Source organism: Mustela nigripes, chromosome 17 (genome assembly GCF_022355385.1).
Source record: "Mustela nigripes isolate SB6536 chromosome 17, MUSNIG.SB6536, whole genome shotgun sequence".
Taxonomy (NCBI): Eukaryota; Metazoa; Chordata; class Mammalia; order Carnivora; family Mustelidae; genus Mustela; species Mustela nigripes.
Window position 1 is genome coordinate 20,001,874 of NC_081573.1, and position 21,460 is coordinate 20,023,333.

The 21,460-nt window shown below is 46.2% G+C and overlaps 1 protein-coding gene across 1 annotated transcript in view; it reads left to right on the forward strand.

The window, feature by feature from the left end:
- LOC132004952 (uncharacterized) overlaps positions 1-21,460 on the forward strand; it is a 123,120-nt gene that overhangs the window by 45,634 nt on the left and 56,026 nt on the right. The window contains exon 3 of the mRNA XM_059381618.1: positions 20,771-20,855. Coding sequence (XP_059237601.1) covers positions 20,771-20,855 — 85 coding nt within the window. The remainder of the gene's footprint in view (positions 1-20,770; positions 20,856-21,460) is intronic.

Below are 21,460 nucleotides of genomic sequence, written 5' to 3' on the forward strand. Positions count from 1 at the left end.
ATTAAATGAGTATGCCCTCAGGTCCCTTCTAGCCTGGGTAGTTTGGGTCCATGAATGATTGAAACAAGCAGAAAACAAAAAAGGGGTTTCTTGAGGCATGAAACTAAAATTTTATCAATTGGCAATTTTGCATAAACTAGGCTTTATTATGAAAGATGAGAGTATCAGTGAAAAAGATTCATGGCACAGGAGTGTACCATATTTCCTAGATCTATAGTAATGAGGCTCATTTCTTGAGCACCTACTGTGCTCTAGGTATCGAGATTCTCTTTTTCTCTCAATCTTGCTGTCACTCTCACTCTTTTGGGATACATTATGCCCTTTCCCCCCTTACAACAACTATCAGAGAAGTCTTACTACTCTTATTTTGCAGATGAAAACACAAGATCAAGGAGATGTAGTGACTTTTCAAAGGTCATGTAGTAAGTGCTGTGGACAGGATTTTTAACTCAGGCTTTTCTCACTTGCTGTTTACTGTATTCCCAATATACTGGGAGATTTCTGTCTCAACACCAGGTGACTGTAATATTGGCCAAAAGGACCCACGGTTTCGTCCTAATCCCTAATGTAGGTATATAGTTGAATAGCTTGCAAAGCACTTTTGTGTACAAAATCCAATTCGATTCTTACAACAATATTATAATTATGGTCCTTTCACAGACCAGGAATCTGAGGCTACATGAAATTCTCCAAAGAAGCACTCACAGCTTAGTAAGGGGTGAAGTCAGGATTTAAACTGAGCTCCGGCTGCCTTGCAGAGTTTACACGTGGTTGGCTTTAGTTGGGTCATGTTTAGGAAAAGAGCTGAACTGCTCAAGGTGATAACAGCTAGTGGTTGAAGGTGTTCAGGACAGTATTACTGCTGCTGGGAGCATAAATTGGTACATCCCCTTTGGAAAACTGTTTGCCTTTATTTACTAAAGATGAACACATAACCCAATAGTGTTTCATGTCTGCATGTGTATAAGAATATTCACAATGGTAACTGGAAATGACGATCACCAGTAGATTGGTTACATCATGTCTTAGTTCATTCAGGCTGCTATAACAAATACACTAGATTGTGTGGCTTATAAACAACAGAAATATATTTCTCACAACTCTGGAGGCTGGAAGTCTGAGGTCTGGGTGATAGCATGGGCCCGCTGGGGCCCTCTTTTGGGTTGCAGACTGCCAACTTCTTGTGTCCTTATGTAGTGAGAGAGGACGAGAGAGTGCTCTACGATCTTTATATAAGGTCACTAATATCATTCATGAGGCCTTCATCCTTATGATGTAATTATCTTCCAGAGGTCCCACCTCCTAATACTGTCTCACTGGGGTTTACGATTTCAACATGTGAATTTTGAGGGTCCGTGAATGTCAATCCACTGCTAGAGATTGCAGGATATAATGGATAATTAAAGCAGCAATGAAAACACATGAGCTAATACTATATGGAAGGACTGGGTAAATCTCTTGAAAGAACAAGACCCACACAAAAGAATATATACCGTATGACTCCATTTTTACGAAGTTCAAAAAATAGGCAAAATTCATCTATTAGAAGTCATCTATTAACTTGGAGTGGAAAAGTTAGGGTAATGATTGGTATAGGAGGTCCAAAAAGGGACTCTGGGACCTTGGCAACCTTAATAGTAGTTACTTGGATGGGTTTACTTTGGGATAATGAATTGAGATGTATACTTACGACTTGTGCATTTAGTCATTGATGTATGTTGTGTTTCAACAAATAAAGTTTAATGAGCACAAAAAAGAAGATACTGAAGTCGAAACTATGTGGTTTCTTAAAAAAAATCTTGGTGTAGCTGTCTTTCTGGGTTTATCTATTTTCTAGAAAGCAGTTACTTAATCTGACTTGTAATCTTAATTAAAAATTTAGAAAATACATAAAGTACAAGTGGCTTGGTTCTACAGTTCACCTTATTGCTCTGGTTCTTGACGAGGGAGTTTTTAATCATCTGGTGTAAGCTTTATAACTCGAGAGTGGCTATTAAAATTTTGACCACTAGTGATGATTGAGAAGTTCACCTCTAGGAATCATTTCTGTGAATCCATCAGATTGAGGAGATGACAGGAGCCTTATGCAATCTGGATGCTGACAACTATAGGGTATTCCACACAAGTTGACAACTATATGGTATTCCACAAAGTTAGTGGCTATATCCTCTAGCCAAACTGTGAGTAAACTCTGGGCATGCTATAGATTGGAGATTTTAGGTCCAACCAAACATGGGGTCTTGTGATGCTCTGAAGTAGGCATTTGCTGCATTTTTACTCCCAACATCACTCTCTTGATTTTAATGGGTAGGGCTTGCACGTCACCTAAGTCTGCACGCTGTGGCAAAACTTTGGCTCAGAGAGATGCATGAGGCCCAGTCTCGGCCAATCAGTGAGCTCCATCCCTCTGGCTTCAGTGATTGGTTCAGGCAGGTTCATCTGATGACCTAAGTCAGATGGAGCATGGGCCAATCAGTTTCAGTTCTGAGGTTTGGTTTGGACTCCTCTTCCTCTGACCTAAGTGCTTATAGACATTAACTTCAGGCTACCAGGGTACCAGGGTACCCCCACTGAGCTGTGGAAGACAGCTAGGAAGCAAAGGCTGCCCTTAGGAGTGGGAGGTCTCGGATTCATTTCTGCCCTAAACCAGCTTACCTTTTGGATCCTTCATTTACGTGAGCCATTATACTCTCTTTCACCTTGAGCCTTTTTGGCTTGGATTATCTGTCACTAGCAACCAAAAGTGTCCTAATTGCTATGCTCACCTATTCTCTGCCTTGCTTTTATGTCTGGATCTTTTTTTTTCATATGAATGATGGAGATAGTTCTGTTCTGTTCCTTTCTTCCTCCCTCCCTCCCTCCCTTCCTTTCCTGATGGAGGTAATTCTAATGACTACCCTCTCATGGCTGTTGAGAAAAATCCTAAGCACAAGTGCTTGGAAAATTTCTTTGCTTGACAACGATGATGACAATGATAACAATACTGGCAATACCCCAGGCTTTCTCCAAACTTCTCAGCAGTTGCGTGGCAAGTTCACACCATCTTCTGTTGGCAAGATGTGGCAAATATTGCAGCTCTGCGGTAAGAGCGAGAAACCCATGTCCTGAGCAGTTGGGTGGCTCTTCTTCTTAGCTGCTCTTGCTCTATTGAAACCTCCCAAACTTTGGTCTCTCTGTGTGTGTATGTGCGTGGCATGTGTGTGTTCATGTGCATGTGTGCATGTGTGCACGTGTGTGTGTGTGTGTAGGAGGGTTTGGACTCTCTTCCTCTTTTGTTATGAGGGAGAACAGGGAGCAGATTGGAACAGGTTGTAACACTTCCGCACGCCAGTGTCCCGGTGCTTATTTCATAGTACCGTCTGCCAATTGGCGTCTGGATCCCATGCCTCTTCGATTTATGTATTTACTGTAATGCAGCCAAATTTCAGAGAGAGGAGAGGATATTCTAATTTAATAGTGAGAGCAAGGTGTAATTTCTTATGAAGGGAGGAAAATACACCGCCTTCTTATGTGATGTCAGAAAATAAGACTGTGTTCAAGGCTTTTCCCTCTCCATTTAAAAATTAAGACATAGGAGGTCATGTAAGAGCTGATCATTTTACTTGTGCATATGTGATTTTAAATTAGGTACACATTATATTAGGAAAGAAAGATAAGCAGCATAAAAAAACACAGCCCAATCTTACAAACAAACAACCAAGCAAACAAATCCCCTCAATCGTATCACCAACCACTCTTTTCCTTTTTAAGTTGGTTAAAAATATTACCTAAAGGCCAAGAGTCTGCACGCCAGAGTTTGAGGCCATTGCAAAATGTGGGCCAAGGTGGTGAGCACCTGTGATGGAAAAGCTGGGAGGCTCGGGATGGGTCTGCCGAAGGAACTGGAAGGTGAAGAATAAAGATGTCTGTCGTGAAAACCACTCCCTGAATTCCCCCGGCACTGGGGAATGCACTGGGGTGCACTGACTTGCTCTAAGAACTTCCCTTCCCAACCCACCCCCTCCCCCATAGGGTCCCCATTGCCTTTGTAAGAATGTTTTCCACCTCAGATTCTACCCTCGATACCTCCCTTCCAGGCTTCCCCTGACATATGGTAAATGTATTCGATCAGGCCAACCGATGCTGCTTAGCAAAACGTCAGTATGTGATGGGTGTACAGGCATCAGGGACACAAGCAGGGCCCGGGTCAGCGGGGACATTGCTCCACCTCCTCCAGCGCCTGGCACTCAGCAGGGGGCTCAGTCACTGCGTGCTGCTGCCCCAGAATTCCATTTGTCTGGTTTTGAAATATGACATTCTGTGTGTCTCCATCCTGCCCCATCTCCATGACTCCTACTTCTGTTGGCACCTGTTCCCTATGTACACTGGAGTTCTCGAACCCTCCCAGGCACTTCTGGGCAACTGGGTCTTGTCCTGCGGGTGCGGTGACTTCGATAGGTTGGTCAGAGAATCCAGTTCTAGCCCTGATTGATTGGAGAGGATCTCAAACTCACACCCTGCCTCAGTTTCCCCCTCTTTCAAAATGGGTACGGTGATATTTCTCTTTTTACCTCTGGCAGACATTATGAAGTTAAAATGAAATCATAAGTGTGAATGTAATCAGGGAAAGGGCTCTACGCAGATCCATCACCGTGATTAGCATTATTGTTATTACTTTTATTCAGGCTCAGAATGATCACATACTTCTGTGAAAGACATGATCTGGGGACAGAAAAAGAAATAAAAGCTGCAACTACCTGCAAACTTGGAGTAGAAAAATCCCCTTATTCGGTTTCCTCTTTCAGAATAGGACTTGATGTGATCGGGTCATTGCATGTAAAATGCTTTAAGAATGTGATCTGCACTTCATCATTTTAAAATTCAAACATTCCTGAGCCTTTTTTCCCCTCACCCCGTTCATATTTATCTTCCCGGTCTTGCCTTCATTGGGCACCACATTTGTATTGATAAATTGTAGGTGGTGGGAGATGTATTGATGGGATTGAGACAGTTCCGAATGTAGAGAGCTGGGGCTTTGCATATCATTACACCTAGCTAGCTTTTTGCCTCCTGAAAGCTGTCGATTTGTGCATTATTGCTATTCAGGCTGATAAATGACAGTAATTGTTCTTAAGTTGAAGAGCTGGTTTAATATGCTGTCTGGCCTGGGAATTTCCTGAGCACCAGGGTTAAACTAGTGCTCCACTCGAGCTAGCAAAATGGCCCTTTTTTCATCTCAGACTATAGAGTTAATTGAATTACTCGCTATTCATGCAGTTTGTAGCCTTGATTCTAAAGATACCATGAACAGTAGGGGGAGGGACAGGCTTTCTAGGGGGCTCAGGGTAACCGTGGGCCCTGCGTCAAGGACACGACCTCCTTCTCCGCATGGAGGGCAGTTTGGGTTCAACGGCGCAATTTACTTCTCTGTCCATTTGCTTGCTGCTGGTTCTTTGGGGGGTAACCTGCAGACCTGTTCAGGTCCTACAATCCTGGAGGGCAGCAGGATTCCCAGCACCATGAAGATGATTTCTCTGAGGCGATATCTGCATACTTCTAAAAAACTTAGCTATCAGGGCCCTTGAATTGCTTGCATTTAGTTTTTTAACTCCTGGCTTGGGAACTTGTGCTATGATCTAGGTGAAGTCGAAAGTTGCCAGGTACCTGTGGGACAGCCCGGGCTGTCAGGTGATTCTCACTCACCCGTTCCATCCAAAGGGCTCACTCAAGCCATTTGACCAAATGTAGGGAAGGACTTAACTGCAAGAAGCTGGCGAGGAGGATCTGCCCATCAAGGAATGTGTCATCTGAACTTGGGGAGTGGCCAGAGGTTTCCAGAAACATAGCCCCTGGCCAGTTGAACCAACAACCAGGTCTTCATGGTGTTTATGGACTGGTTGTCCGGGCCTCCCTTGCAAAGAATGAACATGAAGGCAAATGCAAACCCAATGAGAGACCGAGCCCAGTGTCCTTTACCCCAGCAGTTGGGATGACTTTTCAAAGTACCAGTGGGATTCAAAATTCCAGGCTTGTTTCCATCTGGGGACCTATGTCCAATTTCCCCACTTGCATAGTTGTGTTTTGGCAAGGGAAAACCAGATCATTTCTCTTACACGTTTTTATGCTTTTGTAACAATTTTGGGTTTCATTAGTGGGTAACTCTCTCTCTTTTTCTCTCTCATTCTTTCTGGATGGAAGACAATGTTTGGTACCAAATGGTGTTCAGTGTCTTAATTGGAAACATCTACCCCCTTTAGGCCCAATTTAAAAGAAGTTTGGAATGCTCTTTTCAAGTGCCCTTTCTCTGATCTTGGCTCTCATGTGTGCCCACTGAAGGAAGACTGAGGGATGGGACCCCACGCCGGAACAGCTGGAGGAGGGAGAGCCTCCCGTTTAGGGGCATTAATCATTTCTCAACACAGAAAGCATAAAAATCCATCTTTTGCTCCCCGACAAGGTATGAGCTAATGAAAGAAGATTGCTTAAAATGTAAATCATTTGGATCTTTTAGTAACACTGTTTAGAATTAAATTCATGTGTAATAGAACTTCCGATCAGAAACGAACGGTTTCCCAGACAAAGCCATCATACGTTCCATAATCTCCTACGGATGCTTCCAACGTTAATGGAGCTGGTGCAGCTCACATGATAATGCTCTAGGCAGGAAAGGATCATTTTTCCCAGGCCTGTAACTAGCAAACATGACTGCAAATCATTCACTCCTGTCCAGCATCCCAAAGGGTGCATTATGCACCTATATGGGGCTTGAGAGAGGTGGTACCAGCTGTGCTACGTCCCCTGCCCATGACTCTTCCATACTTGGGAGAGGATGACTCCTTGAGGTCTAAGGGTGACCTGCTGAGTTGTCAAGGTGATGGTCCCTCCTCTTTCTCTAGGCCTCCTGCTGCTCCCTTCTGTGCTGTCCCATGCCTGGGGAGGGCTGGCTCAGAGCTCAAAGGGGTAGGTAGCAGGCGCTAGTCTAATCCTTGGGGCTCATCTGTGAAACCCAGTGAACTCTGGAGCTTGAAACATGTACTGCTCATGGCATGTAAATACTTGTGGGTACTGCAGGGACATGGCAAGAAAAGACACGGAATCAAATGTCAGTCTTCCGGGGCGCCTGGGTGGCTCAGTGGGTTAAGGCCTCTGCCTTCGGCTCGGGTCATGGTCCCAGGGTCATGGGATCGAGCCCCGCATTGGGCTCTCTGCTCGGCGGGGAGCCTGCTTCCTCATCTCTCTCTGCCTGCTTCTCTGCCTGCTTGTGATCTCTGTCTGTCAAATAAATGAATAAAATCTTTAAAAAAAAAAATGTCAGTCTTCCTTCAATTCACTTTTAAGCCTTCTGATTATATCTAAGAGAGAGGGCTATTTGGTACAAATATATCTTTAACACTTGCCTCTCTTACATCTGGTAACCTCCTTTGATTAAAAAGAAGACAGCTGGCCTTGGACTCAGGACCTTCTTTAGGGGACAGTATCCAGCTGGAACTAAAAAAATTTGCCACTTTAAAAAAATGATGTTTATTTTATAGTTACATTTTGTTTATGGCAAATGCTACTGATTTCCCTTTATGGTAGTGAAACAGAGTCCCTCAATACATTTTTTTAAAAGAGTGAAATTAAGGCAAATATTAAGTAAACAAGAAGATGAGTGGTTTCAGTTTGTGGGGAAAATCCTGAAGGTGCTGTGACTAGGGCTGGAGTCGGGTGACCTCCCTATCACTGGGGGGCCCTGGAAACAAGAGGACAGTGTGCCCCCACCCCCCGCCAACACTCCCTCACTGTTCCAGGAATCAAAGTAACTCAGCACAGATTCCAAAGTACTTTAAAAATACCACTGTCTTCTTTTCTGTTTGAAAAGGAATAGATGTTCTTTGCAGAAAATTTGGAATATATAGAAAATACACACAAATATAGAGGACATAAAAAAAGGCAAAAGAAGAAAAGGAACAATCCCCTAATCTCACCAGAGAGCTAGCCCTTGCTAATGCCTTGGTTTATTTTCCATTAGTCTCTTAATATGCAAACAAACATACATTTTTTCCCTCCTTTAAACAGAACTGTGGTTACAATGCACATACAGTCTTGCAATCTGTTTTCTCTTTTTTCCGCTTATGGTATTGTGAATGTTTTCCCATATCGCAATTTTCTGTGGTGCTCAGAGTTTCATCACTGGGTTCAGATTAATCTGATACTATTAATTGAAGCTCTTTCTAGACTTTGGGGACACTCTGAGCCTGAACAAAGACCCCAGCCTGCAGGAATTGACATTCTAGGTGCATTTGGAGATGGAATGCAGTCGCTCAACCAATCCTTTGTGGTTGGAGACATAGAAGCTCCCCATTTTTTTTTTGTTTTTGTACGTAAATAATGCTGCAATCAATATTCTGGATCCTGACATCTTTTTTGCACATTTCTGTTTCCTTTGGAGAAATCCCTAGGAGTAGCATCTCTGGACATAAAAATATGGGCCTTTCAAAGTGTTGACATGTTCACTTTCCTTTTCGTGTGATTATTTGCCATTTGTATATCCTTGTCAGTCAAGCGTCTTTTAATGTGTTTTGCCCGTCTTATAATTGGACTGTTTGTGTTCTGATAACTGTTGAATTTGAGGGTCCTTTATATATTCTGAATACTAGTTCTTTGTTGGATGTGTGGTTTGGCACTATTTTCTCCAGATGTGGACCTTGTCTTTTTATCCCTCTTCAAGTGGTTTTGCAGGGCCCCAAATTTAATTTTGATGAGGTCCAGTCTGTCAGTTTCTTGTACTTTTCTTTGAAGTCTAACCATACACATGACTTAATAATAAGCATAAGAAGAATAAGAATATGTATTTCTCGGGGACCGACTAGCCCCAAGTACTTGTTTAGGGTGGATGATACCATGCTGAGAAAAACATATGGTTCTTGCCCATACAGAGTTAGGTAGTATAAATGTAATTTTTGATATGTAGTAATACATATCATTTAATATATAGTATATTATTTATAGTATCAGTACAGTATGGTGTTATATACAATATATTTTTATAGTATATTATTTAATATATAGTAATTATATAATTGTGCTGGGTGGAAAAAGTCTTCAAGGGTAAGAGGAGGTATTCCAAGAAGGTGAAATAGATGGCAAAGACCACTTACCTGAAGAAGGATGGTATGTGTGGAATGAAGAGAATGAGAAGCTATTGGCCAGTTGGAGAGAAAGGAGCAGACCCAGGGCTCAGTCTTGGAGTAGCAGGAGCTTGACGTGTTTTTTTTTTTTTCCAATTTATTTATTTTCAGAAAAACAGTATTCATTATTTTTTTACCACACACAGTCCTCCATGCAATCCGTGCCCTCTATAATACCCACCACCTAGTACCCTGACCTCCCACCCCCCCGCCACTTCAAACCCCTCAGATTGTTTTTCAGAGTCCATAGTCTCTCATGGTTCACCTCCCCTTCCAATTTACCCCAACACCCTTCTCCTCTCTAACACCCCTTGTCCTCCATGATATTTGTTATGCTCCACAAATAAGTGAAGCCATATGATAATTGACTCTCTCTGCTTGACTTATTTCACTCAGCATAATCTCTTCCAGTCCCGTCCATGTTGCTACAAAAGTTGGGTATTCATCCTTTCTGATGGAGGCATAATACTCCATAGTGTATATGGACCACATCTTCCTTATCCATTTGTCCGTTGAAGGGCATTTGGGTTCTTTCCATAGTTTGACGACCGTGGCCATTGCTGCTATAAACATTGGGGTACAGATGGCCCTTCTTTTCACGACATCTGTATCTTTGGGGTAAATACCCAGGAGTGCAATTGCAGGGTCATAGGGAAGTTCTATTTTTAATTTCTTGAGGACTCTCCACACTGTTCTCCAAAGTGGCTACACCAACTTGCATTCCCACCAACAGTGTAAGAGGGTTCCCCTTTCTCCACATCCTCTCCAACACATGTTGTTTCCTGTTTTGTTAATTTTGGCCATTCTAACTGGTGTAAGGTGATATATCAATGTGGTTTTAATTTGAATCTCCCTGAGGGCTAATGATGATGAACATTTTTTCATGTGTCTGATAGACATTTGTATGTCTTGATTGGAGAAGTGTCTGTTCATATCTTCTTCCCATTTTTTGATATGTTTGCCTGGTTCGTGTGTGTTGAATTTGAGGAGTTCATTATAGATCCTGGATATGAACCTTTTGTCTGTACTGTCATTTGCAAATATCTTCTCCCATTCCTTGGGTTGCCTCTTTGTTTTCTTGACTGTTTCCTTTGCTGTGCAGAAGCTTTTAATTTTGATGAAGTCCCAAAAGTTCATCTTTGCTTTTGTTTCCTTTGCCTTTGGAGACATATCTTGAAAGAAGTTGCTGTGGCTGATATCGAAGAGATTACTGCCTATGTTCTCCTCTAGGATTCTGATGGATTCCTGTCTCACGTTGAGGTCTTTTATCCATTTCAAGTTTATCTTTGTGTACGGTGTAAGAGAATGGTCGAGTTTCATTCTTCTACATATAGCGGTCCAGTTTTCCCAGCACCATTTATTGAAGAGACCGTCTTTTTTCCACTGTATATTTTTTCCTGTTTTGTCGAAGATTAATTGACCATAGAGTTGAGGGTCCATATCTGGGCTCTCTACTCTGTTCTACTGGTCTATGTGTCTGTTTTTATGCCAGTACCATGCTGTCTTGGTGATGACAGCTTTGTAATAAAGCTTGAAATCAGGTAACGTGATGCCCCCAGCTTTATTTTTGTTTTTCAACATTTCCTTAGTATTAGAAGTCCTAGCAACAGCAATCAGACAACAAAGAGAAATAAAAGGTATCCAAATCGGTAATAAAGAAGTCAAACTCTCTCTCTTCGCAGATGACATGATTCTTTATATGGAAAACCCAAAAGACTCCACCCCCAAACTACTAGAACTCATACAGCAATTCAGCAACATGGCAGGATACAAAGTCAATGTGCAGAAATCAGTGGCTTTCTTCTACACTAAGAATGAAAATACAGAAAGGGAAATTAGAGAATCGATTCCATTTACTATAGCACCAAGAACCATAAGATTCCTGGGAATAAACCTAACCAAAGAGGTAAAGGATCTGTACTCGAAGAACTACAGAACACTCATGAAAGAAATTGAAGAAGACACAAAAAGATGGAAGACCATTCCATGCTCTTGGATCGGAAGAATAAACATTGTTAAGGAGCTTGATGTGTTTAAGGGCTGAAAGGCCAGGGGAGGAGAGCCCGGCAGACATGGCCATTGGGAGGCAGACCAGGCAGGTGTGCCCCGTAGGCCTTGGAGGGGGTTGGGACTTTATCTCGACACCAGTGGGAGCCAATGTAAGGTTGCTTGGGTTGAAGGTCCTTGCAAGCCATTTACTGAACTTTGGGAAGAGCAATATCGTATTCCTTGTTTTTGCAGAAATCTCAAGTCTGCATTCATATGAATAAGCAGACACTGAGATTAGTTGTTGACTTTATTTACAGATCCTGAGGTCTAGAATCTACTGCAGTAAAAAAAAAAAAAAAATCATTTTAAAAACTTCCACTTTATGTCTAGGATATGCAAAATGGCCTATAAATTATGAGGGAGATACAGTGGCCCAAAGGAAAATGAAAACAGCTCTGGCCCCCTCTGATAAGTTGGATGACATTAAGGATTGCCAGGGGCCTGAAGTCTGTTGGGCATAGGAACTGGGGGTGGACTGCCTCTGTTCCTTATGCATGAAGTGGGGGCGGGGGCCTGGCTGTGACTGACTGACTGGCTCCGATGAGGCTTAAAGTGTACGGGGTTCCCGGGTCTTTGTGGGGTCACCTCAAATTTGCTTCTGCATGTAGGGACCATTTCTTAGCACCTTGGACTCAGCAAAATTCTGGAAATGCTCGCTCCCTGGGGAATGGATCACCTTTCTCCATTTTGTTTGCTGGGCTAGTAGGAGTCTTAGGGCTGTGTTGAGACAAAAGGACAAGATTAAAGAATATAAGGGACTCCCAAGGGGCACCCGGTTGCCTTAGTCGGTGGAGCATGCAACTTCCTGTCTTAGGGTTGTAAGTTCGAGCCCCATGTTGGGTGTGGAGATGCCTTAAAAATAAAATCTTAAAAAAAATAATTAAGGGCTCTCAAGGCATTCTATGTACCCAGAATTCTCATTTGTAATGCCTGTGGGACACACATGCCCCATGTGACTACTCCTTAGTGGCACTGGCTCTTAACCTGGACCTGTTGCCTGACCGATGAGGTGAGGAAGGCATCTCCGTGGCACAGAGTGTGTTTGGGATTCTGACAGTGTCCCCAAAGGTGCGTATTGGAAAATGGGGGCTAAATATTTCAACAGTGGTTTCGTGCTGCCCTGGGATGTCCTCGGGACTGTGTGAGGCCCCCACAGCATTCTCACCAGCTTCTGTGGCTCCCGCCCCCTCCCTGGGGAAAAGACGGCTGTTGGAACGTGCGTGAGCTCCTCGGAGGCCGTCCACCCACCGAGCTGGCTCTCTGTGGATGCGAGAGGGAGTAGGCCAGTTGTAACACCAGCTGTCAGCACACAAACTGCTTAATTCCAAAGCCACGCCACAGGCAGAATTGAAAACACCACACTTGAGTTAAAGTAAGCTCAGGAAACAAAGAGAGGAATTTCTGACACACAACAGAGGGACAGCGGGTAGGAGGGACCCAGGAGCCCTAGAAGGGGTTCTGTCTTGGCGACACCCGGGAAGCCTCTCAGACAAACCAGGTAACCCTTCGCCATTTGCCCACCGCCATCTTAGAATGACCGGTGTCCATGGGTGCTCTGAGTCGTCTTTCCCCTTGCTGGTCTGACATGTGAAATGGGGCAGATTGTGGACCTAAGGAGGGTGCAGACCCACCTTTCTTTCATCTGTGTAGAAGATCTGAGAGGGTGGGCAAGAGAAGAATTCTTATGCCCTCCCTGCCTGCCTTCCCCTACGAGGGACAGGCTTCTCATCCCTCTGCATCTCGAGGACTCAGCCCTGCCCGTGGTTAGGATGTTCAGTATGCAGCTCCAAGCAAAGGGGACTGGGAAGCACTTAGATAGGCCACTTGACCATTCTATATATTTTAAAAGTAGACACAGCTTCAAATGAAATGCAAAACAGCAGTTCTAGGTGGTGGCAGTCCCTTTCCCGGTCACGGTATTTAGGATGTGTCTGAAATACCTAATGGGGAGGGAGCCTTGAGTCCTTGAGTCTCCAGTGGAACTGGAGAGTTTCCTTTCATCCGCTGGGGGGGGAGCGTGGGCCACAGCCCGTGGCACCATACCTTCTTGTCCATAATAAATTTCCCCCACCCTGTGCTCCTTTTGACACTTGACATTATTCCTTGGGCAGGTCCCTGTCACTTTACCATCCACGTTCATTCCATGGGCATTTGTAGGTGCCTCGCCTTGGTTCCCGGGAAGACCAGAAGTAAGACACAGTTTCATTTACTTATTTTCCCTGCTTCTCCTTTCCCCTCCACTGGGTGGGGCTGTGCCCATCTTGAGGGCACAGGTGATGTCTTATTCATCTATGTATCCCCTGGGCAAAATAGAGCACCTGGCCCTACGTGGGTACCTGGCAGACCCTGAGTTGGAAATGGCATCAGGAAGGCTGACCTTACTTCTCTCCTTCTTTGCTCTGTTGTCGTCTTGGACTCAACATCCACTCCTTCAGCCAGCCCGTTCCGAGCGCGTTGCCAGATGCTGGGGCTAGGTGATGCGGTGAAATCAGATGTGTGTCTCTCTCCTCACCGTAGGTGGGATGTCTGGCTGTCTGGGCCACTCAGCAGGTGTGGCCTGCTAAGTCCCCCAGATATGGAAGGAGAGGTGGTGAGATGGAGACTTCGGATCCCTGCCCCTCCCGAAAGGAGACGGTAGGCTTCTGGATTTCCAAACACTGGGCGGATCCAGGGTATATCCAGTTTACTAGTCAGGAAAGCCTCTAATGGGTGAGCCAAATGCTCAGATCTTTCACTGAAGAGTTTAGTTTAGCTGAGGGATTCATAGGTGGGCACAGCCATTGCTCCCAAGGAGAGCTGAGTTATAATGCCAGGGTTAAAGCAAACTTCCGACATGTCTCCTGCTCTAGTTCCTCAGCCAGAGATGGGTCTCCATGGGGTGTCTATCAGGGACCAAAGCAGACTTCTGAACCCACCCTTGATCTCCCCTTTTTTCCTGATGCTATCCCTGGGGAGCATAGCAGGAGGTAGGAATAAAGCATAGGGATGTGGAGCTGGGGAAGGTGAGCACATCATATTCTAGAGTTTATGGGACTTTCAACCTGTCCTCAGGGAGGATTCTAGAAGCACCCTGAGGCAACCCTCCAGCCTTGGCACCCCAAGACCTGTTCCTGGCCCGGACAGGGCTTTGCTCCCCGAGGTCCCTGTCTCCAGCCCTCTTGGCCATGTGGCCATGAGGCTTAGGCTCTGAGCTTCCTTCCCCTCTCCCCAAGGAGCTGCTTCCAGGAATTCTCACCTTCTCCAAACCACTAGGGGAAGCCCCTTCTTGCCTCCTCTGACTCGATTACATTGCTTCTTCTTTGAAGCTCAAAACAGAGAAGTACACTGAGGAGGAGAACTTATTTTTTCTCTTCACTCTGGAAGCCAGCCTTGATCCGAATGTTCCTATAGCAACATTAATTCTCCCAAGTTGCACCTGCTGTATGATAAGTGATATATATAGAAGGCCCAGTGGGGTCCAAGTACCCCATATGTGCAAGCGAATGAGTTAATGCTGCCTTGAGAATTAGCAATGTTCTGCTTCCTGATTTTCTTGCTTTCAAGCTACAGCCCGTGTTTGCTGGGCACGCTGGATGTGGGGTTTGGGGAGCAGTAGGTGTGGGTGCATTTCTGGCAGGGACCCACCTCCACGGCAGAGGGAAGGGCGTTTGCAGAATGTTTGAGTCTCGAGATGGAAATAGACTTGGGGATGCCAGTGTCCTTCCTAGTCACCACTGAATGATTCCTCGAGCTCAGCTCTGGCTGCCTTGGCCTCCACACTTCTCTGACGGCAAAATTCCGCAGCACAGGCTTTGTGAAGAGTGTGGGAAGGATCCCAGGATGACGCGCTGGCAGACGGGGGCCAGCCGGGGCCGGTGTCTGATGCTGCCTGAGTCCTGGGGGTGGGGTGGGGGGGAGACGTAGGCAATCCTGGGCCAGGGTTTGTGCCTCTTGGTGCAAAATGTAGATTGCTTGGCTCTGGGAAGGTTTGGGCCCTTTGTGGGTCTTTGGGTTATTGTGTATATTGGGTAGGATATATGCAGTGTGAGTGAGGGCGTTAATGGCCATGGGACACCTGGGTGCCTCAGTCAGTTGAACATCTGACTCTTGATTTTGGCTCAGGTCATGATCTCAAGGTCATGAGATTGAGCCCTGCATTGGGGGCCCGAGCTGGGCATGGAGCGTGCTTAAGATTCTCTTTCTCTCTCTCCCTCTGCCCCCTAATCTGCCTTGCTCCCTAACCTGGAGCCCACAGTTTGTCTTTTGCACAGAGGCTAATCCTCTGCTGGTGAGATGCCAAGGGTAGGATGAGACCTTCTGAGGCAAATGGTGAGATGCTCCAGCACCCTGTGTAGCTGGTGGCCCATCTGCTCCAGAGCCCTGGGGTACATGGCTCTGTCAGCTGTCCCTCATTGCCCCTACCCCCATGGCTCTCAAGAAGCCTTGGCCATGGCTGGGGGCTTCAGGCCACGGCTGCATCCCAGGCTAGAACTTAGAATGCCGTCAACAGGCAGACAGCATTGCCCTGCTGGTTGCTGCCCAGTGGGGACTTGGGAGTTTTTCAAGTTACCTTGAAACCAGACATTGAAGAGTCCAACTCATTTCTGGCTGTTTCTGTTTCCTGCATTTAATGAAAGGCCTTTTTCTACTCTGCCCTCAGCCCCCAGATACCCTGAAGGGGTATAAAACTCAATAGACACAGAGATAAAAAAAAAAAAACAAACAAAAAAAACCCTGTAAAAGTTCTTGGTTCTGAACCTTCTTTTATGGCCCCGTTTGGGAGTGTTCCTGGGAGGCTGTTTTGGGACATGAAATGGTCCATTTGTCCCGTTGTAAAGCCGAGGATGCCCTGTCCTCCCAGAGGACCTGTGCCTCTAGTCCTACCGCCCAGCAGAGGGCGGGGCACAGCCGTGGGGAACCTGCCACGGATTCCCTAGGGCAGGCATCCCTACGATCGATGTGCAGCAGTGAGGAGCGTCCCGGGCTGTGCTGGGGCTCCGGAGCCCGGGCTGGGCACTCTGCATGAATTAGCACCCACCCAGGGGCCAGCCCCCAGCATCGCTGTGTGTGCCCCATCTCCCACCCTGGAGGCACAACCCCAGGAGACATATGCCCGTGCCAAGAAGCCCCCAACCCGGAGCAGACGCGTGGGGCTGTTCACCACGTCTGTCCTGCTGACTCTGGCACCAAGGTGCAGAACCTGCTGGAAAAGACGTGGCTCAGCTCAGAGGTCTCAAGGCATGGTGAGCAAGCTCAGTGGTTGGGATGGTGGCCAGGTATGGGCCGTAGCTCTTCTATCCCTCGCTTCTCTTTCCCCTTCCTCCCAATGACCAACCAGCTGGCCAGGATTCACCTCATGGAAGGGATGGTGAGGCAGAATGCAAGAAATTGCAAGTTGGTTCCTAATTTGGGGGGTTCAGAGGTATAACGGTTTGCTCAGGCTGCTGTAACAAAATCCCACAGACTGGGGGTTTGTGAATCTATTGTTCACAGTCCTTGGGGCTGGAAGTCCGGGGTGAAGGTGTTGGCAGGGGGTAACTTCTTCAGCGACCTCTCTCTTTAGCGTGTAGGTCAGTGGCTGTCCTCACGTGGTCTTCTCTCTATGCATGTCTGTGTCCTGATTTCTTCTTATAAGGACAGCCGTCACATTGGATTAGGGCCCACCATTAAGAACTCATTATAATGGGGTGCCTAGGTGGCTCAGTGGGTTAAAGCCTCTGCCTTCAGTTCGGGTCGTGGTCCCAGGGTCCTGGGATTGAGCCCCGCATGGGGCTCTCTGCTCAGCATGGAGCCTGCTTCCCTTCCTCTCTCTCTGCCTGCCTCTCTGCCTACTTGTGATCTGTCAAAAAATAAATAAGGACCCTATTTCCAAATATGGTCACACTGCGAGGTGCCAGATGCTGGGACTTAAACATGAGAATTTTGGGGACATGCAATTCAGCTCAATATTCCTTAAGTTTGATTAGTGTAGCTTCTTAAGAAAACCATACAACAGGGGTGCCTGGGTGGCTCAGTGGGTTAAGCCGCTGCCTTCGGCTCAGGTCATGATCTCAGGGTCCTGGGATCGAGTCCCGCATCGGGCTCTCTGCTCAGCAGGAGCCTGCTTCCTCCTCTCTCTCTCTGCCTGCCTCTCTGCCTACTTGTGATCTCTGTCTGTCAAATAAATAAATAAAATCTTAAAAAAAAAAGAAAAGAAAAAGAAAACCATACAACAACATTGCAGACCCTCAGTAGTAACTTAAATTATTTTTTTTGCGGCAATATTTATTATTATAACATTACAAGATTTAGTGACATTTATTTAGTGACATTTATTGACATTTATTGACATTTAGTGCCTGCCTTGGGCCAGGCACCGTGTGAAGTGCTTTCCCCACTCAATGGATAAAGATCATAATATTCTTGATTCCACATCTTAGAGTAGTAGGTTAAACTCCATATGCTTATAACTTATAGACAACTCATATACAAGTTAAATACAAACAAAATGATAAAACCAATGAAATTCAAAATAGTGACATTCACTTAATGGAAAGGATGATGTTGTTTTGCTGACGCTAAATCACAACTTGCAACATTGGTCTAGAACTGACCCATATAACCCAGGTTCTTTGCAGATGGGGGCGCTTGGCAGTGGGGTGGGCTGGGAGCAGGGTTGGCTGAACTTTTCCACCATATTTCATCTGTTTGAACCATCACCGGTGCCAGGACAGGGATTCCTTCTTTTCTGGACCCCTTTCTTCCCTTCCCTCCCTCATTCCTTTTTGAAGAACCAACAAAGAGCAGATACGTGATTCGCCTAACAACACATGAAAGTTATGCTTTAAGATCTGCCAAGATTAAGAAGAAAGGTTCACTGTGATGGTCTGAATAGTCTGAGCTATCTAAAATCTCAAACTAATACAGCATCTGGAAGATCTGACCCTGTCCCACACCCCAGCATGGGGTGTGGACCCAGAGGGAGGGCGTAGGATGGAAAGAAACCAAGAGAGCTGTAGCAGATCACAGAAACCAGAGAGTGACGATAGCAGCCCTCCAGCTGGGGGATTGAGAGGTGACTCAGTGGAGAGCAGCGTGGACATGTTCTATGCTATGCCCTGCATTCTCCTGATGGGTCCCAGGTCAATCTGTCACAGCACACGCCCCCTTCCCCCAAACCGAGGTCGGAGTCTCTCAGGGCTTGCACACCCATGAACAGAATTCTAGAATTTCAGTTGACCTTCCCTCAGCTGCAGTGCTCCCTCAGCCTCCTTCAATCTTTGATGACGGCAGAAGTGTGCTTTGATACCCACAGGATGCAAAACGTGAAACCTGTCATGGAAATCACACGGTGGTTGGCCACCTACCTGATCCAGAACACGTTTACACTCATTGTGTCTTTTAGATGGATTTTCACCAATGTAAAATAGTAAAATAAATAAATAAATAAATAAAATAAAATAAATTAAAAATTACCCCAAGCAGTTGTGGACCCCCTGAGGATATATCCATGGGCCCCCATTTGAAAGTCTTAGAGTCTGTCCAAAGGAGGACAGAGTGCTTCCTGAAGGAGCGCTAGCCCTAAGGCAGAGGAAGTGGATTTTAATTCCATGGTGCTATTCACTGGCTTGCGTGATTTTAAGGTAGAGACTTCATTCCTCCAGACTTCCGTCTTCTGAAAAATGGTGTATTCACAAGAACCGTGGTGGGGGCCAAATGTGACCATAAGGACATCCTAAAGACATAGTGTGCCTTTGTCAGCCAGGGTGGCCTGCCCACCTGGAAGGTGTGGTGCATGGTACTAGTGGAGGGGACAGCAGGTGCCCAGGGTCTGGGGCTGATTTTCCTGGTCCCAGGGTCTGGGTGTGGGGGCAGCTGGGAGGGTGTTGAAGGTGCAACCCTGTTAGGGGTACCCTGCTTGGTAAAAAGGGAGGGGGTGGTTGGAACCCACTTCAACTAGGATGTTTGACTCAAAGGGCAAAGGCACTGAGTGATGGCTTCTAGGAGGGCAGGACTGGTCCTGAGGCAGGGCTTGGGGGCGGGGCACAGAAATCCTGCTTTGTACTCAGAGACTCACCCCACCCCCCACCCCCAATGCCCCAAGGGCCCAGCTTTTCTGTAGAGCCCTTCCCCTGCTGGGACAACTGGGACAGAATTCCCCAACCAATGAAGGACTGAAGAAGGCTCTGGGAGTGGGTAGGCATATCTCCCTAGAGGTAACCTTCGGAGTCTCCATGAGTTGGGTAAGCAGCTTTGGTTCCCTCCAGTGCTGGAACACAGGCCAGAGCTGTGAGTCCACAGGCTGCTTGGGCTGGAAGGGACCCTTAGTGGGAAGTCGGGTGTCTGGAGAGGGGAGAAGGCAGGCAAGATGAGGCTACAGAGGTGGGTGAAAGCCAGAGCCCCTAGGTAGGGTGGGGTCTGGCCCTCACAATAAGATGTGGCTCAATGGGTATTCTACTCCTTTTGATGTGGACAGAATAGATGTAGGTCCTGGATTAAGAGCCTGCATGGCCTCCTCTGGCCAGCATGGCTTCCTTCTCCATCTTTCTAGAACTCTGGTGGGCTTACCTGCAGCTCCAACAAGAACCTACATGGGTACCAAGCAGGGTACCCCTAACAGGGTTGCACCTCCAACTGCCCCCCCCCCAGCTGCCCCCACACCCAGACCCTGGGACCAACAATGAGTCCAGCTCATTGCCTTCCACTTGGTTGTCGCTCAGCCTCCCAGGCTTTGCTAGACCCAGCTCTGAACGTGTCCATGTGCCACACGCATGTGTTTGTCATATATAAATAGGTACAGGGTGTGGGGGAGTTGGGGTAGGAAGGCCCAGAGAAAAGAACTGGACACCTGTGCTTGGGTCAGGTATGATGGGAGGTTTCGGGGACCAGTCTGCAGCAGGCACCGTGTGGTTAGTCCCTATAACCACAGGGGAGCTTGGACATGCCCTCCCCTTCCTGTGGAGAGTCTCTGCTCCTGCTGTGGCTGGGGCTATTATCTTATGGAGCCAGCTGGCTGGCCCGATGTATGTACTTTGAATCAGAGCTGCAGAATGGGGTCCCCCAGCCACCCTGCTTCCCTTTCAATATGGGGTGCTCTGCGACCCAGCTCTGGACAGTTTCCAGCCTTGATGCTGCTAGGGTCTGGGGTTGACTTGGTGACTCCGGGCCAGTACCACAAATTTACTGTTATTCCTGTTTGGTAATTAACACCCTCGCTGCTTGCTCCAGCAGCAGATGGGAGAGATTTAAGGGAATATTTTAATCTGAAATCTAGCAGCACGGAGATGAGAGTGGCATGGGAGACAGGGCTGCAAGCGGCATATTTATCGTCCGAGGCTGACCGTCCACCCGAGTGAGTTCTGTTCGTCACTTCAGACGAGAGCTCATCACTCTCCGTGTTTATGATTTCAATGCCTGTCCTTCAGCGGGGTTGCGGTGAATTAGCTCGGTGCCATTTTCTAAAATATCAGGCATTTTTATACATTAGGTAGAGTGAATGGCAAATACTTGATGTAAAGTCTGCAGTTTTACTCCATAACCAGATTGTAAAATATGAACTGAATTAATCATAACTGCGAAGACTAATGGTACGTTTTCTCTTATTTTATCTTTAGTGCCTTTCAGATCATGTTTTAAAACCTTCCACGTCTGGCGTTGGGAACGCAGCCGCGGCTTGGTGCTGGATAGCAAGAGGCAAAGGTCAGACCAGAGGCTGTACAAATATTGCGTGCTGGATTTATTGTTTTAATTAAGAGTGTGGCAGTTCATCATAAACTGTTTATGGCGTTTCTGCACAGTGCAGCATTTTGAAATCAGCTGTTTTAATGAAAACATAATGTCATATCTGTCAAAGTTCTAAATATTTTGAAAGTGAAATATGGAAACAAGAACTTTAATTCTGGGTTTACTGAGATTAGCTCATTGAATTGCTTTTAAATCCCTTAAGAGGGTCCCATCATGGGTACCACATGGTTTCGTGTAGGTGACTGGGAAGAAAAAAAATTCCAGGAGGCTCTCAAGCTGGTTATTTAATAGTGAAAATACAAGTTGAAGGTTAATGTATCGAAAAACAAAACCATTACAGTTGGTGTTGGGGTTTGAGATTAAAGATGTAATCATGGGTGTGCAGGGGGCTTGGTGCCCAGTTGTTTGGGGAGACCTGATTGTGTCGAGAGGGAGCCAAGAGCCTCCCAGGGCGGGAGAGAAATGGAGGCGCCCCTGTCCTTTTCCAGTGGTGAAGCTGCCACATCGCCGTGTTTGCAACTAATTATTTATAATGACCTCAAAGATGATGAGGTTTCATG